Consider the following 15,361-nt stretch of genomic DNA (forward strand, 5'->3'; position numbering starts at 1 on the left):
TTTTTTAGCTAATCTAAACTATGCTACTCTTACCCTGTTGGGCTCTGAGTGTTTTTTCTTTGTTGTCAAAGGAAATATTTTTCAAACAATTGCATACACTTAGCTGGACTCTGTGTATAGGATAGTCTTCATGGACAGAGCACTTTGGCAAAAAGTTATTAATGAACCTTCATTGTTAAAGATTGGATCCCAGCCAGCTGCTTAGTGATTAAAGTTTAATTGCATGATGATTAGTTTTCATTAGTAAGTAATTAGCATTTAACAGTAGTCTTGTATTGCTAAAGCTATGGACAAGCTTAAGTGGCTTGAGCCATGTTGAGGGAGAAGGTCTGTAGCTGGAGATGTGGGCACAGAGCTGTTTAGGGAAAATGGGAATGAGAATTCTGATGTTAGTTGACCTCATCAGCTTGTTCCTGCTGCAGCATTAAACCAGAAGGAGGGACGAGAGTGGGAAATAGAACAGAACAGCCTGGATATAGGGCACAGAGAGTGGCTGTGGATTAGCCCATGTGTAGAGAGTTACCAAACATAATCCTCTTCCTGAAAAGGCCCTTTGAAGTTTTGAGTTGCTCTTGCAGCAATGCTGTTTTTCATAGTCTTATCCCTTTCCTTGCCACAACTAAAACTCTTTTTTCAGAGTTCCCCCCTGAATTGGTAAAATTCCCATTTTTACTGTGATAGCAGTCCTTGATTGCTTTGTGCCACAGTGGGGTAAATTAGGAGAAAGATGAGTGCAGGGCAAGGGCTGGGGGAAGTGAAATGAATGAGGGTAGAGGGAAGTAGGAGTATAGCGAAAGGTCAAGGCTCCTTTGGTGTTAAAAGAGCAAAAAGTGTCCCATGTAAACCACTTCTGATTTACTGAGGAATCTGTTGTGAAGGTGAAATAGGGTGATAATTTCATGTAGGCTAAATTAGGGTTGTTAGAAGCCATTCTTCTCATCCACGCCTCTCCTCTGGCAGCAGTAGTGCTCTGTGACTGAACCAAGTTAGGTAGCTGATCTGGCCAAGAAAATTCCCCCCCACCTCCCAGTTTCCATTTTTATCAAGCTAATTTTTTGGCTGGACTAGCTCTCTTGACTTTCTGTGTCAGTACAGATACAGAGAAATGCTGGGCATAGGAGAGGGCAGCAGGTTGTGCAAGAAGGAACTGATGTCTGAAGATGATTTGAAAGTGAGTGGCCTGGTCAAGATCATGGCTTCAGATAGAAAGTTTTTCCAGAATGATATTACTAAGTATCCAAAGTAGCAAATTCAAAAAAAGGTGCAGTTTTAAAGTTTGTCTAAGATGGTTCTCAAATGTATGTATTTATTACTGATGGCAAGTACATCCATCTAGTTGTCTAGGCATATGAAAAGGTAGGGGGTTTTTCTTTATTATTGTGATTATCCCACAGTTTAGAAGCACTAGGGACTGGACGCGCCCTCTCCTCTGCTGGCCTAATTTGCCAGCTGGAGTAGCCTGAAGCAGACATTTCCCTTCAGTTAAAAGGAGTAGAGTAGCTACAGTTTCTTTTGAGAGATTCTGACAGTGTTCAGGGTGTGACTTCAATGGTGTAGATCTACTTAATCTGTCTTCAGACTTGCTGAACTGTTGGTAAGAGGAGACACACCAGTGTAGGACTCGTCATAAAACTCAAGGACTTGGCCAGCCCTGCTCAAGGCACAAAGACGGTTGTGAGGCACACAGCCCACTCAGGGCTCTGCGAGCTGCAGCTGCACTGTTTGTCACCACCTGAGCTACCAGTGGTAAAAATAGATTGTGTGTGTGTTCCTGAGGCCTGGCTGCACAACTGATTGTAGCATAAATACACTTAGGTCTTATTTCAACCAGCTGATTGTTGTCTTGTGTAGTAAGCTTTCTTTTTGTTTGAGAAAATACTAAAGGTTAATGTTAAAAACTGGTTGAACAGTCTTCACTTACTAATGACTTTCCCCCCCTCCATTTCTAGCTTCTTGCATGTTTTCTTTTGTGCTTAGGAGACCAAACTCTGCTGTACCTCTCTTTCCCATGGCTACTCATTTCACAAAATGGTTTTGTTGTTACTTTGCACTAGACTGCTGTTAATTGCAGCTTTTCTTGTGCCTCCAACTCCTTTACTCTTACTGAGAACTCATGCTTGCTAAGTTTCAGAAAGTTACTGACGATTAAAGGCGACTGACCAGCTTCATAAAAGACATACTGCTAGGGGAGGGGAAGGAGGAGGAGGGTGTCTTGGCATGAATCTCTGAAATGGGGACTTTCTCTAAAGGATACTGCTGCTCAATGTGAAACTTCAAAGGAAAGTAAAAAAGGTGGGTGGGCATGGGAGGGAAAGGCAAGTTCATGTACTTGAGTTCAGATTTGAGAGCTGTGAACTTTTCAGACTTCGTGCTTGTGCTGTCAAAAATTGACTGGATGGCCTTTGACAAGTCATTTAGTTATTCTGTAAAGCAGGCTTTAAGACCACTTATTTTGTGACATTTGTAGGGTGCTTTGAAAACTGAAAGTACAGTGTACGTTTAAGTTGTCAGTTGTTCTCGGTTAAATTGGAATATTAGGGAGCTGATATGAGGTTTCATGTTTTAGTTGCATAGATGTAATGGGGGGAAGCTAAATTTAAAGCTTGTTCATGTATCACTTAGAATTGGGTCCAAAAAAATAATAAAAATGTTTTGTTACATATTCTTTTGCTGTTAGCTTTCCCTTTTCTTGTAGAAAGTTAAAATGATGAAGCTACTAACAGCAATGTACTGGTACCATATGTAAATTCCTTATATTGTTAAGTGTTTTCTGGAGGACTAACTCTTCACATTAAATTGAATCACTAAAATTTCAAGGTTGACACAATTCATAACTGGTGCTTTCCAGAAAACCGACATTATTTTATTTTTTAATGTTCATTTTAGGAAATCATTTAGATTAGAAAAATCCAATACTCACATTATAGGTACATAAAACTCTTTTACAAGGTTTTAATGCAGTCTTAACTCCTATACTTTAACTATTCCTCCCTTGAAGTGTCATATGTTATCATTGGGGAACGTAAGGATTCTTTAGTGATGCCACATGGTACTGTTCTTCTAAGCAGAAACTTTCAGAGGCAGAAATTTTCCCCTTTCCTGGGGAACAGGAGTTGTGAATAGCTACCAATAAATTCAGTTTCCTGGACAAATAGCTTCAAGGATAATGCCAAAAGAAGAATTGTCTGTTCTGAAGCTGTCTAACAAAGAAGACTTTAGTGCTGACTTCCACTTCTGCTTTTGGGCTAGAGCCTCCAGAAGGTGAAGGAATAAGGAGTGCAAAGAGGGTGTGTTTATGTAGAGTAAAAGAAAAACAAAACAAAAATGCCTATATCCTTCTATTTCTGCCTCAGGTGAAAAAAAGATTGAAATTTCTCTTAGATCTTTCACAGTGACTTATTTCTAGCAATCTATGGCTCATCCTAGTCCTTTTTTCTTAGTATAGATTGATCTAGATTTATAAAACTGAAGGGGTGGCTTGCAAATGGATAATGTTTTTGCCTTTACCATGATTCAGCAGTGTTCTGAGCCCAGAAGATCTTCATTAGTCCTCTTTCCCTTCAGATCTGGGGAGAACCACATCTAATCCTTAACTGGAGGAAGTTCTTCCCCTAGGAGGACCACATTAAGTCTGTCCTTTAAGGAGACTACTGACTACCTCAGCTGCTTTGTAATATCCAGCTGGAATGCCATCCAGTCTTGGACTGCTGCTATTTATATTTTCTGCCTCTTCTAAAGTGCTGCTAGCTCATACAATGTTTTCCTGTGTTGTGTGTCTGGCAAGCCTACAAATCCTACATATTCTTGAATAAATTCAGTTTACAATTCATGAAAGTACCTGTTATTGCAATGGGCAATTTAAGTAGCACATATATCATTATGGTTTGTAGGGTTTTTTCCTGATGATTATTGAATAGTGAAGGAACATATTCTTGTCTAAACCCATCCAGATTTTTGGCCAGCAGACATTATTTTACATAGAGCACCTCTATATCTGAGGACATTTCATCAATATGTTTTAATCATTTCTCTAGTTTTCCTCCACTGTGATTGATTATTTATTGCTATGGTTCATGAGCTTGTTTGTTGTTCTTTTTAAAACACTGATATGTGACTTGATAGCTCATCACTAAAAAGAGGTGTCCTGACTCACAGGCATTTCTCCTTCCACAAGCATTGCCTTTACCTCTTCTCTTGGGTTCATTCACCTGCTGTTGTTGCTTATTTTTGGCTGCTTTTCCTCAGTGGTAGCAACAGCCACCAGTGACCTCAGGAATACTGGTGTACACTTTGTTACTTCTTATTATAGCTCTGCTGCCAACTACTGCTTCAGCGGTTTTCTGGAGGCGCTGTCGTCTTCTTGCTCTTTCTCTAATGGTATTGAATAGTATTTTTGTTTGCTACCCGTTTTCTAGAGAGACAAGTTGTTTATTTTCCAGTAAGATGAGCTAAACTGTCATTTTCACATACCTACTTCTTTCACATTCATCTGCCAACCTTCTCTTTTCTTATGCCTCAAATAGAAGTTACTTGTCATTATTTTATCTGCCCTTATCCTGCTGCTTTTTCTTCTTTCAGTTTCAAGAACTTAAGATCCTCTTCCAATCAGTGCACCCTGGCTAATTTTATAATTTCCTAAGTGAAGTGCTTCACTTTCAAAACCCTGCACATTTACGTTTGTTTTTCTTCACGCATTTCTTCAAAGCCCTTCTTGTCTGGGATTTGTGCTGAATAATTGGATATGCTTTGCCTGCTGCTGTGATGGACTCTGCCCAATGCTGCTGGCTCAGTCTCACCATTCCTGTTTCATCCCTTTGCATCCACCAACGCTTTGTTCTGTGTTTCCAAAGTGTCTTGCACAGTGGGGCTCTATTTATGTGAGGGCTTGCACAGATTATTACAGGTAATGAAAATTATGTATTTCTGTCCAGTGTTACAAGTCTCTGAGTCATTGGCAGGGGTGGATTTGTGCTGTACCCTTTCTCCTGTCAGGTTGTGTCAATATGTAATATCTTGTCAAAATATTTTCCATTTACAGTTTTCTTTGATCAAAAGCATTTCCTTATTTTTAAGCCTTTATAAAGATTTAATTTCTGTTGAATTCACTGCTCCTAATAACACAGTGATTATTATGTCCTTAACAAGCCAGTCCTTTTTTTTTTCCTTTGAGCCTTTTAGTAAATACTAAGCATCATCTCTTTTTTCTTTGATTAGAGAAAAACTGATTCTGTCATGCAGTTTTGCCTCTTGAAAACAAATTCCTTGAGTTTATTGCATTTTCTTGTTTACGTCAGTTTTTTTCCATTTTTGTGGCATTCCAGACATTGATATTCAAAGCTATTGCTTTATGGGGATGGGGATGGGGGGGCTTCTGGTAATTACTTAATTTATCCAGAACCTCTTCCCTTTCGGTGAGGATGTTGCTTTGTTTTAAAGTAACTGTGTGCTGTTGTTTTATAGTGTACTTGGTAGGCCTTGCACTAAAAAGAAATTCACCGTATCTTTGGGTATTTCCTGTAATCAGTATCCAAGATGGCCGGGAAAGAAATCTAGTGCTGCCAGAAAATCCAACTGGAGTAAATGCTCTCTCTTGCTTACTATGCTCTTCCCTCAACTCTGTGACTCCTTTTCACATAATCACTGCTTGAAAATTTGAATTTCTTCTTCCTCTTTTAAGTCTGCTTTTCTATCTTTCAGACCTTTTTGTAACTAAATTGCATTTATTGTTGCATGTTTAATTCCCCAAATGAATAGTCAAGATAACATAAACTGTATAATTTTTTCTGGTAGACTTGCGTACTTCAACAAACTCAAATCTCTATACTTAAAAGTGCTTTTCTGAAATGTTTCTCTCATTCAGGGTAGCTGTTTGTCATCAAAGGAAATAAGATTTACAAATTTCTTGGCTTCTTGGACTTGGTAGTCTGTGTATTATTTTAATATTTTTTAAAATATGAAATGGCTACATAGGTGTGTACTTGGCCTGCTTAACTGAAATTAACATGCTTTTTCAGCACCATTTAAAATTACTGGTTTTGTTATTTTGCTAAATCTGTTTTAGTTAACCATCAGTTTACTCTTGAAGGATCTGATATCAATTCTGGTTCAGTTACACTCGGTCTTTATTTCATTTGTTTTTTTTCTCCTTCCATTGTTTGAGAGGCAGGGAGGGTTCATCCCCCTTCAAGTCTTACTCAGCTTTTCACCAGTCTCATATGTTCATGCACATTTAAGCCTTTGATCATTCCACCAAGTGAACAAAACAGGCTTGTAAGGAGTACTGAACATGAATTTATCACTTAGATTGAATTTCAGCCCTTTTATATAGTGTTACAATTTAGCTCAACCTTCATGTTATGGAGGTAAGACTGAAGAGTCTTAAAAACTTGTAACCTAACAGTAATTTTTGTGTACTTGCATTCTTTTTAATAATCACATGGGTTTTCTGTTGTTCATTGTGGAATTTTACAATCTTGTGGTCTTCAGAAGAACTACCATTCCAGACAGGTGCCAAAGTATGTTTTGTTGTGGTGTCCTGCCTCCAGCGATGGCCGCCTCTTCACCACTACATACATTTGGAGATTTGTAGTAAACCAGGCATGTGCAGAATGATAATGCAGATTTTCTGCCTCCTTTCGGCAGTCATGGCTTTAGAGTCGTTGCTTTAGTATCCCTGTGTTTACCAGGCAGAGGTATCCCTATCCTTGATGAACTTGTTTTTGAACTTGCTTATCTTTTTGCCAGTGCAGCATTCTTGGGCAGTGACTTTTGTAGTTCAGTTACTAGTTGAGTGAAAAAAGCATATTTATTTTACATTTAAACCTGCTCGTCCTTCTTGGAAGTGGCTAAGAATCATTCCCTTATTTGATTTTGTAGGTCTCAATTGCCTTTCAGTTACCTCTTTTCCAAAATACTTAGACTTTTTTCAAATGGAAGCTCTTTATGTTCCTAGTTAGTTATCTCTGTGGTCTGTCTGTTCATTTTTTTCTAATCAGTTGTGTTCTTTTATTAATAGAGTAATCAGAACTATGCACAACATTAAGATGTCAGGATACTACAAGAGTAACAGGTAGACATAATGAAGATTTTGGTTTCATTATGGATTTCTTTTTTTAATAACTGCTTATATTCTGGCTGTCTTTTTTTGTTTTGTGGTTGCAGGGATTGCATGATGTTTCTTGTCAGGATGACTACTAATACCTTGCTATGAATAGTAAAAGCTAATTTATAGTCTGTCATCATGTGTATATACAGGTGAAAATATTTTCACCACGTGTATCACTTTGCACTTAACAACGTTAATTTTCATCTCCATTCTATCGTACAGTTATCCAGATTGTGAGATGGTTTTGCAGCTTTTTACTATTAGTTTGAGATCTGACTACCCTGGATAATTTTACAACCTTCACAAGTTTTCACACCTTATTGTTCACCCCTCCTTTCAAGAGTCTCTTTAAGTGCAGTTGAATAGATTAAGTGTCTGCATAGGACCTTACAGTTATTGCTCGCAAACCATTCCTTGTTAAAACAAAACATTTCTGTTCTTCTTACTTTCTGTTTTTCCTTCTAGTTGAAGGAAATAAAATACTCTGTTCTTAATTTCAAGTGCTTCTGTGGTAGTTTAATCAGTTTTGTATGTATTGAATAGGATTTTCCATTTTTAAGACATTTTCCAGCTCTTAAATTTCTTGTTGTGGTTTTTTTTTTCCATGCCATCCATTTTGAGCTGCAGCTTCTCTTTGTGCTTGAGCAGCCTGTGCAGCACTGCAGTTCTGACTTTTTACTGTGTTTCCTAATGCAGCTTTATTAGTATGGCATCTTCCAGATCATTGATTTGTCTGTTTGCTGAAGTCTTGGAATCTAAATTTGTCCTTCGTTTCTTGACTTGAAGATAGCTGCCCAATTTTACTTCAAGACTAGTTTTCTGTATTATGTACTTGATTTGCTTGCTTCAGGAGTATATCGTCTTTGGGAAGAGATACCTTTTTATAATGCCAGTTTAAAGGTTTTTACCTTTATAATTGTGGGGTTCATTTTACTGATATTCTCTGCCTGTTTTTTTGATAACTTAAAATTGTTTGTCAGGAAATGGAAACTAATAATTCTGTATCCTTCAGTACTAGTTGTTATCTCTAGCCCCACTCACATAAGCCAATTTTTTCATTAACCAGAATCTGCACATCGGAGTGAAAGTGCTCTNTCTGTATCCTTCAGTACTAGTTGTTATCTCTAGCCCCACTCACATAAGCCAATTTTTTCATTAACCAGAATCTGCACATCGGAGTGAAAGTGCTCGCTGCCTCCCCCCCCGCTTTATTCATCTCAGTCCCTTTTTGCAGCAGTGTTCCAAAATCACTTATTCCTTTCTCCCGTAGCAAGCAGTACAAATATTTTTTTAGCTTTTCTTGTAGCTTATTGGAGTAAGTTCTCTCTCTGCATCCCGCTTTCCAGGAAAGAGAATGCGGCTGCCTGCTGCTTCTGTTGCCCTTTCGCCTGAATATTAAATCCAAGCCTCTGCCGAGCCTGCCAACTGTTTAATCAGAAATAGTCAGAAGGCCCTCCTTCCTAATATTGCAGCTGACTCTGAAATCCTCATTATCTTACATCTGCATTTGTGCAGTGCAATTATACAGAAGCAATTATTTTCCTAAAAGCTTACCATTTAAACAGACGGAGGAGAGAGTATGAAAAACGCATATAACATGTAAAGCAAAGACTTGTACCTATATTAATTAATGCCACATATATTTTATTTTTTGCTCGCCTTTCTTTGTTAGTAACCTTCAGTTGTTGCTTTCCATTTTATTCCACTTATGCACTGTTGACACTGGTATGCAAGAAGGGGAAAAAACAAGGAGATGCCTGGAAAACAAAGCAAAGGAAAAGGAAAACAAAGGAAAGGAAAAAGAAAACAAAGAGCAAAGGAAAAACTGGTCATTGGAAGAGAGGAGATCAGAGTGAGGTCTGGGTGTGGGGCGCAGGTGAGCAAAGTAAAAGAAGAAGCCCATCAGCAAGAAAAGGCTCTTTGGATTATAGACAGCAGAAAATATGATACAGTTGCATCTGTCGTGAATGTCCTTGCTCAAATTGGCTTGCTGATTGTTCAGCAAGAAAGATAGTGGAGGAGTTGTCTGAAAACACCTTATATTAGTGTTAGGCAGAAGCAATTAATTTCTGCTTCTAAGCAACTGTTCCTGCGGCTGCCCAGAATATGTTGGAAGGGCTTGTCTGGCGGCTCCCATCCTCCCACCAGTAGGATACCAGTACTCCAGTATTATCCCTGTCAGTGCAGAGCCAAAGCGAGGAGGTGAGTGTTTTCGTTGAGCAGCTTGGGGCACTTCTTTCACAAGCCTAAGACTTGTGCTTGGATGGGAGGAAGAAGATAGGTTGGTAGGTAGGTAGCTCAGGGCATGTTTGTTTTAACACCTGTGTGGAGTTGGGAACAAATCTGAGGAAAGCAAAAAAATGTACTCAAAAAACAGACTCCTACTTATTTATGTACAGCAGTGTGGTATCAGAATTTTGAGTCTACTCTTTTTAGTAGTGAAAGAATACAATTTTCAAGGGGGAAAAAGCGAACCTTAAAGTAAAAGAAATATAGCTGGTAGATAGTGGAGCATTTTAAATGAATCAGAGCCACTCTGCTGCTGCTGTGGTAGCTGTCCCCCAGCTCTTCACACTTCCAGGTTGGGTGTTACTTCATTTTGGTAGACAGAGAATGATGAGCTGTAGCAAAGAAGAAATGGGCTGCTAATAGCGTGGAGAGGTAGAGACAATGTATCTGGCTCTAATACTATTGATAATTTAGTTCAAGGGATGGAGTGTCTTTTCTAAATGGCACTTTTCAGTCTCTCCAGCCTATTCTAAGTGAGATATATGTGCCTTGTGGCCAGAGATGAATTGTGGAGATAGGACCTCTGAATCAATCTTCGCTGTGTGGTCTCTTTTTTCCTTCTTTTTTTTTTTTTTTCTTTTTTAATTTAGGCCAGGAGTTGATTAGATGCCTGGCAATGATTACTATCCATTGGCACCTCCCGTTGGGAGCACACTCCAAGTACCAGCCTTCAGCTCTTTCAAGCAGGGGAGGTTAAGCAGGCTGCTTACTGAGCAAAAGGAATTTCTCTTCCCTTGAGAGCTTGAGTGCTGTTTCCCTGGCTAAGAATGCTATAATTCCTTTACAAGTGACAAGCAGGCTGCTACCATCTGCTGGCAAATGGCTGTTGGATGGTAGAGTTTGGGTGAAAATATGCTCATGGACCAAAGAGAACGATTAGTGGTCATTATGCCCAATTCACACATTTCCTGTAGGAAGTTCTGTGGTTTTATTTTGGTTTTAGAATGTTTACTAGTCGTAGTGTACGTAAATTCATAAGATAAGGGTTCTAACCAAAACCACAGAAAGTACCAGTAGGAACTATGCATCTTTTTACCTTTTAAAGCACAGCAGCAATGTCTTGTAAAAGAAGACTGAGACCATCCAGAATTTTTTAAGCACTTTATTCTGTCTTTATGGAAACACCTGGGTGTATTTGGAAACCATGTGGCATTACATGATGATAGTGTCTTTCAAAGATTAGGTGATAGATTCATAAGATGTTTTAGAACCATGCAGCTTTGTAGTGTGTCTGCTTTGTGCAGTCACTCTGTGGTGTGTCAAGAAGGAACAACTCAAAAGAAAAGAGTAGTTATTGTGTATGTGGTTCCCTCAGCTTCCCCGGAAAGCAGCAGATGGTCGAGGGTCCCGGGAGGTAGAAGAAATGGGGCCATTAGACTGTCAGTGGCTTGTGAAAAGCAGAAGCATCTGCCAGAATGGAGACTTGTTCAGCAGCAGGGGAGCCAGCAGCAGCAGATGATCTCTGCCTTGAGTCGTCAATGGCATAGTAGTCCTCTGGGGAATTGCTGTTGTGGGTGTGTAGCTGCAGGTAACCTTGGTAAAAATCTCAATTGGTCTGCCAGACTGAAAAAAGGGGAAACGAAGGCTTGGTGCTCATGCCCTGGCATCTTACCTACCCACTTTCACTGTCTAATCACTCTTAACTACAACCAATTTGAAAGCATTCCGTACCCATTCTCTGCTGAAAATTCAGCAAAATGCCTGTCATGTTTTTGCTGTAAGTTTCAGAATAGCAACATGAACCATGCTAGATGCAGCAAAGAAGAAGTTCAAAGAATAAATTAACTTTTGGAAAAGTATAAAAAATTTTGCTAGGGGTCTTATTTTCAGTTGTGTCACACAACACACTCTTAAGACATGCCTTTTTAGTGTTAAGAAATATTTTATACAGCTGCAGTTTAATCTCTGCTGCTGTAGTTCCTATGCTCTTATTGAGTGCTCTGTACAGGACACAGTGTTCTGGGGAAGAATGACCTTCTGTTGCAACGGTGTGATGGTACTTAAAAGATGAGATAAAGTGGGGAGGACGGAATGCCTCTTAGGAACAAAACTAGAAATTCATATCTGCATTCAAAAAGAATAGTCAATTTGGGTTCTGTCCTCTTAGAATGATTAATCTCAGTCAGCCGTATCTAAAAGCAAGAATAAAGCATACAGGTAAAGAGCTCTGGTTCAGAACTCCTCAAGCTGCACTTCTTGAGTACTTGGCATAGGTGAATCTTGGACTATTGCCAGTACATAATACCCTTCTAGAGTTGACTTCGTAGCCAGGAAAAAACATTCTCTATGGATAAAACTTGTTTTTACTCCCTTGGGAGAGTGAATTACATTGCAGTTTGGCTAGCAGTCCGTATATGTTGGTGTGCATTTCAATATCGGTTTAGACTTTTTTTTTTATCTTTGGAAACTAACATTCATGTTCTGACAGGCAAAAATAAGCTGCTTGCATGTCTCTTTCTAGGTCTTTGGGACACTTCCCTTACATCGTAAATACTGCAATAGTTTGTCATGATACACATTCAGTGCTTAGAAGATAGACACAGTTTAGTAGGGAGTGCTGAAGATCAGGCTCCGGATGCTTTGGCATACCCGAAAAGAGAAGGCGTTATTCAAGCCTGCAGTTGTAGATGTCATGAGAACTGACGTCTCACAAGCTTTTCTGTTAGTTGCATCTGCTTTGATTTGAAGAGGGCCACCTGGTTTATGGCTGGAGCTAGTTTTGCTTTCATCTTCACTCAGTCATTTAAATACAAACTATAGTCATCTCTGCGTAGCACAGAATACTAGGAAGATATTCCTGTCAGATATTCTCAGTGGTTTTGGAAATACTGTAATCAAACCCCTGTTTGCTATGCAGAGTGAGGAACTGTGCTGTGGCTGTTAGCTTTGGCCACATCTATTCTCCAGATCCCCACTGCAAGATGTATGCTGATCAGAGATGTGAAGGAGTGTGATCTAGTGGATGTGGCCACCTTGGCAGATGAGCCTCCCCGTGTGGTGAGAAACCCGTGCTTTGTCCGGTGCCAGGTGCACTGCTGGGTTGAGCACATCTGTTCCGTGTGCTCTACAGGTGTAGCTTGCTGATAGCCTTAATAGAACACATGTAGTTTGACACCAGCTTTTCCAATAGGAAAAGTGTTCATAGATCATGTCGTCAGCTCACTGTGTGCAGTCAGTGACCGAAGGCAGCTTCTCACAGCCTAAACTCAAGGTGAACTGTACCGGTTATATGAGGCCTTGTTCACCAGAATAAACAAAATTCCCATGTTTCTTAAATATGACTCAAAAGTTATTGTAGGTTGTCTTTTCTTTTTCTGCCAGTAATTTATTTGCATTTTAATTTTTAAATAGTAGCAGGCTCTTAGCATTTGGTGAATTCTGCCAGATGTGGCTGTATCTTTTTAGAAAGGAAAAATGTCAACCTGTCAGAAATCAGTTTTCATCAGAATCTTAGATTAGTTAACAGAAATCAGTTACTACGTACATTCAAGAAATAAAATTGCTGTCTGAATGAGATGCACTCTAGGCTTACTTCCTTAGGTCATTCCTTAAGTCATTCAAGATGAAGTAAATGGCTTTCATTCTGCTGCATTTCCATCTGTCTGATATTATGGTTAAATACATCACTGACTAGTTGAGCTAATGGGATTTAACTAATGAAAATTGAATGTGGTCATCAGATGAGTCTGAGCTACTTTGACAATAATTGTATGAGCATCCTTGTAGCACTGCAAGTGCTTCTTTTGGAGATGTGCCATTTCTGTGATGATGAAGTGTTTTCCCGTCATGGCATCTTCTCCTGCTCCAGATAAACCTTTTCTGTTCACCTGCGAAAAAGTGTTCAACTTGGCCTTGATCATCTTCAGCTGCTACTGATAATGAAAATGATGTAACCAAATTACTTTTATACTAATGGTGTCTTATAAATCATTATTTGTCATGCCAGTTCTCATTTTAAAGCTGCTGCAGATCCAAAAAAGCCCTTTTTCCTCCAATTTTAACACTGATGTCATTGTCAGGTACTGAAACGTGGGCCAGTAAAACAGCTTTGAGAAGTGTTTCAAGTTCTTTCTGAATGGCTGAGCGTTTCATATCTCTTACACGGTTAGAACAACTGAAAAGTTTGTAGTTTGAAAGAGGTTATATTGTTACCTATTTGAAAGGCCTTTATTTGTATGGTGTGGAAAGATAGAGTCTAACACTGTGATTAGTCAAAAAACTTTTGCTGGAATGTGGTTGATTCCCAGGAAAATACAGGTATTCAGAAAGATGATTGCAATCTTCATTGCCATTTCTTGGTTTCCCTTTCAGAAATGTTCCCATTGCCAGGAACCAGGAGCCACCTTAGGCTGCTACAACAAAGGCTGCTCCTTCCGATACCATTACCCTTGTGCCATCGATGCAGGTAGGAACAAATGACATGTTAACTGTATTTCATGTTTATCCAAATCATATGACACTAAGTAATCTGGGGTACTTTACAAATTTATTCCCTTTCTGTTTTTCACCCTACTGTGAAGATAAAGTAATGTAAATGGTGAGAAACGGCATCAGATAAACAGCCTACGGGAATGCACTGGGACAAGATGGAACTTGTAATGAAAAAGAATCTAGCTGAAAGTGCAGAAAAAGCCTGGTTTGGGGGAATGCAGCTACAGTGACTGAAATTTGACTGCAGTGTGAGAACTGATCACTCTTTTCTTGCAAAAAATAGAAACCCTGTGTTAAAAGGGTGCAAGTTACCAGAAAGTTCTCCTTCCTAAGAAGCAATTCAGCCAGTCTCTTGAGTAGGTCCAATTTTCATCATTAAATAAGCTAATAGCATCCAGACCATTGTCTGCAGCTATGAGCCTGGGCTTGTGAGTTGGTGGGTGACAGTTTTTCATGGAGATAAACTTGATTCTTGGGTAAAAAAAAAAAACAGCTCAAAATAAATAATACCCCAGTATTTCAGTCACCTCTAACTCACTTCTCCTGTCCTACAAAACTTACTCTGATAACAGGCAGTAACATTCAAGATTACAGCTCTTGACTGGCAAATAATTGCAAGCTTCCTGTTTGTTATTCCAGTTCCAGAGCAGCCCACTTGTTCACCACCCATTTTATGCTGTTTTTCAAATGTTAGACTATTTGAAGTAGGTGTGCTCATTTCTGGATGACTGTGTTGTACCTCTCACCATGAAATCCCATCCTTTTGGAGATCTGCATTTTACAGTAACAGAAATGCTTTATGAAGTTAGTATTATGGTGGAATACTACTAGTACCACAGTATAAATGGAGAATCCTTGACTTTACACGAAATAAGATGCGAAAGAATGATAATTCAGGTTGCAAAAACCACACACTCAAAAAAAATGCCAGAAATAAGGGTGTCTATGGAAGTGTCATTTTGGGTTCTTATGAATGTATCTTATAAGGGAGTAATCACTGTTTCCATAAGGCCCTAACTCACCCTGTAGGATGAAGGGTACTCATTCATGAACATGGTTGTCCTTCCTGATGCTGTATCATGCTTACTGCATATGATTCCTTCTCAGTTCTGAAAGTAGAACCAGGAAATTTTCTGTGTTTGTCATGCCTAAGAGTTTCATGAACACTAACAAACTTTTTTATGTACCATATGTTGCAGACACACAATCGTCAGGTGGATTTGCATTCATAAATTGTGTTTAGTATGTATTTGTTTCTGGTTTGTGACCTGCCCTTTTTAATATCATGAAAAAACCAAAAAAAATTATAGTGAATGTTCCCAGTAGTTTGGGGTGCTTGTTTTACTAGGTGCAGTATGTAGCATTTTCTGCATTCTAAATACAGGTATCAAAAGGAATATATTGTCCTTTTTCTTCAGATATACCTTCCTCATTAACTCTACTCCACTTAAGCAAATGCGGTAGGATCCTCCAGATGACAAATACGCTGTACAATCATGACTGATTTCCAAGAGCAGTTCTGTGTCATGCATGGAA

At 39.0% G+C, this 15,361-nt stretch overlaps 1 protein-coding gene across 8 annotated transcripts in view; it reads left to right on the plus strand.

The window, feature by feature from the left end:
* Positions 1-15,361, plus strand: part of TCF20 (transcription factor 20) — a 136,424-nt gene that overhangs the window by 107,072 nt on the left and 13,991 nt on the right. For all 8 annotated transcript variants that reach the window (XR_001876862.1, XM_017827637.1, XM_017827642.1 and 5 more), the window contains one exon: positions 13,706-13,799. Coding sequence is in view for 7 of the 8 variants with exons in the window: in XM_017827637.1 (XP_017683126.1) it covers positions 13,706-13,799 (94 nt within the window). In the remaining variant the exon portion in view is untranslated. The remainder of the gene's footprint in view (positions 1-13,705; positions 13,800-15,361) is intronic.

This window comes from Lepidothrix coronata, unplaced genomic scaffold, assembly GCF_001604755.1.
Source record: "Lepidothrix coronata isolate B3197 unplaced genomic scaffold, Lepidothrix_coronata-1.0 Scaffold141, whole genome shotgun sequence".
NCBI classification, from domain to species: Eukaryota; Metazoa; Chordata; class Aves; order Passeriformes; family Pipridae; genus Lepidothrix; species Lepidothrix coronata.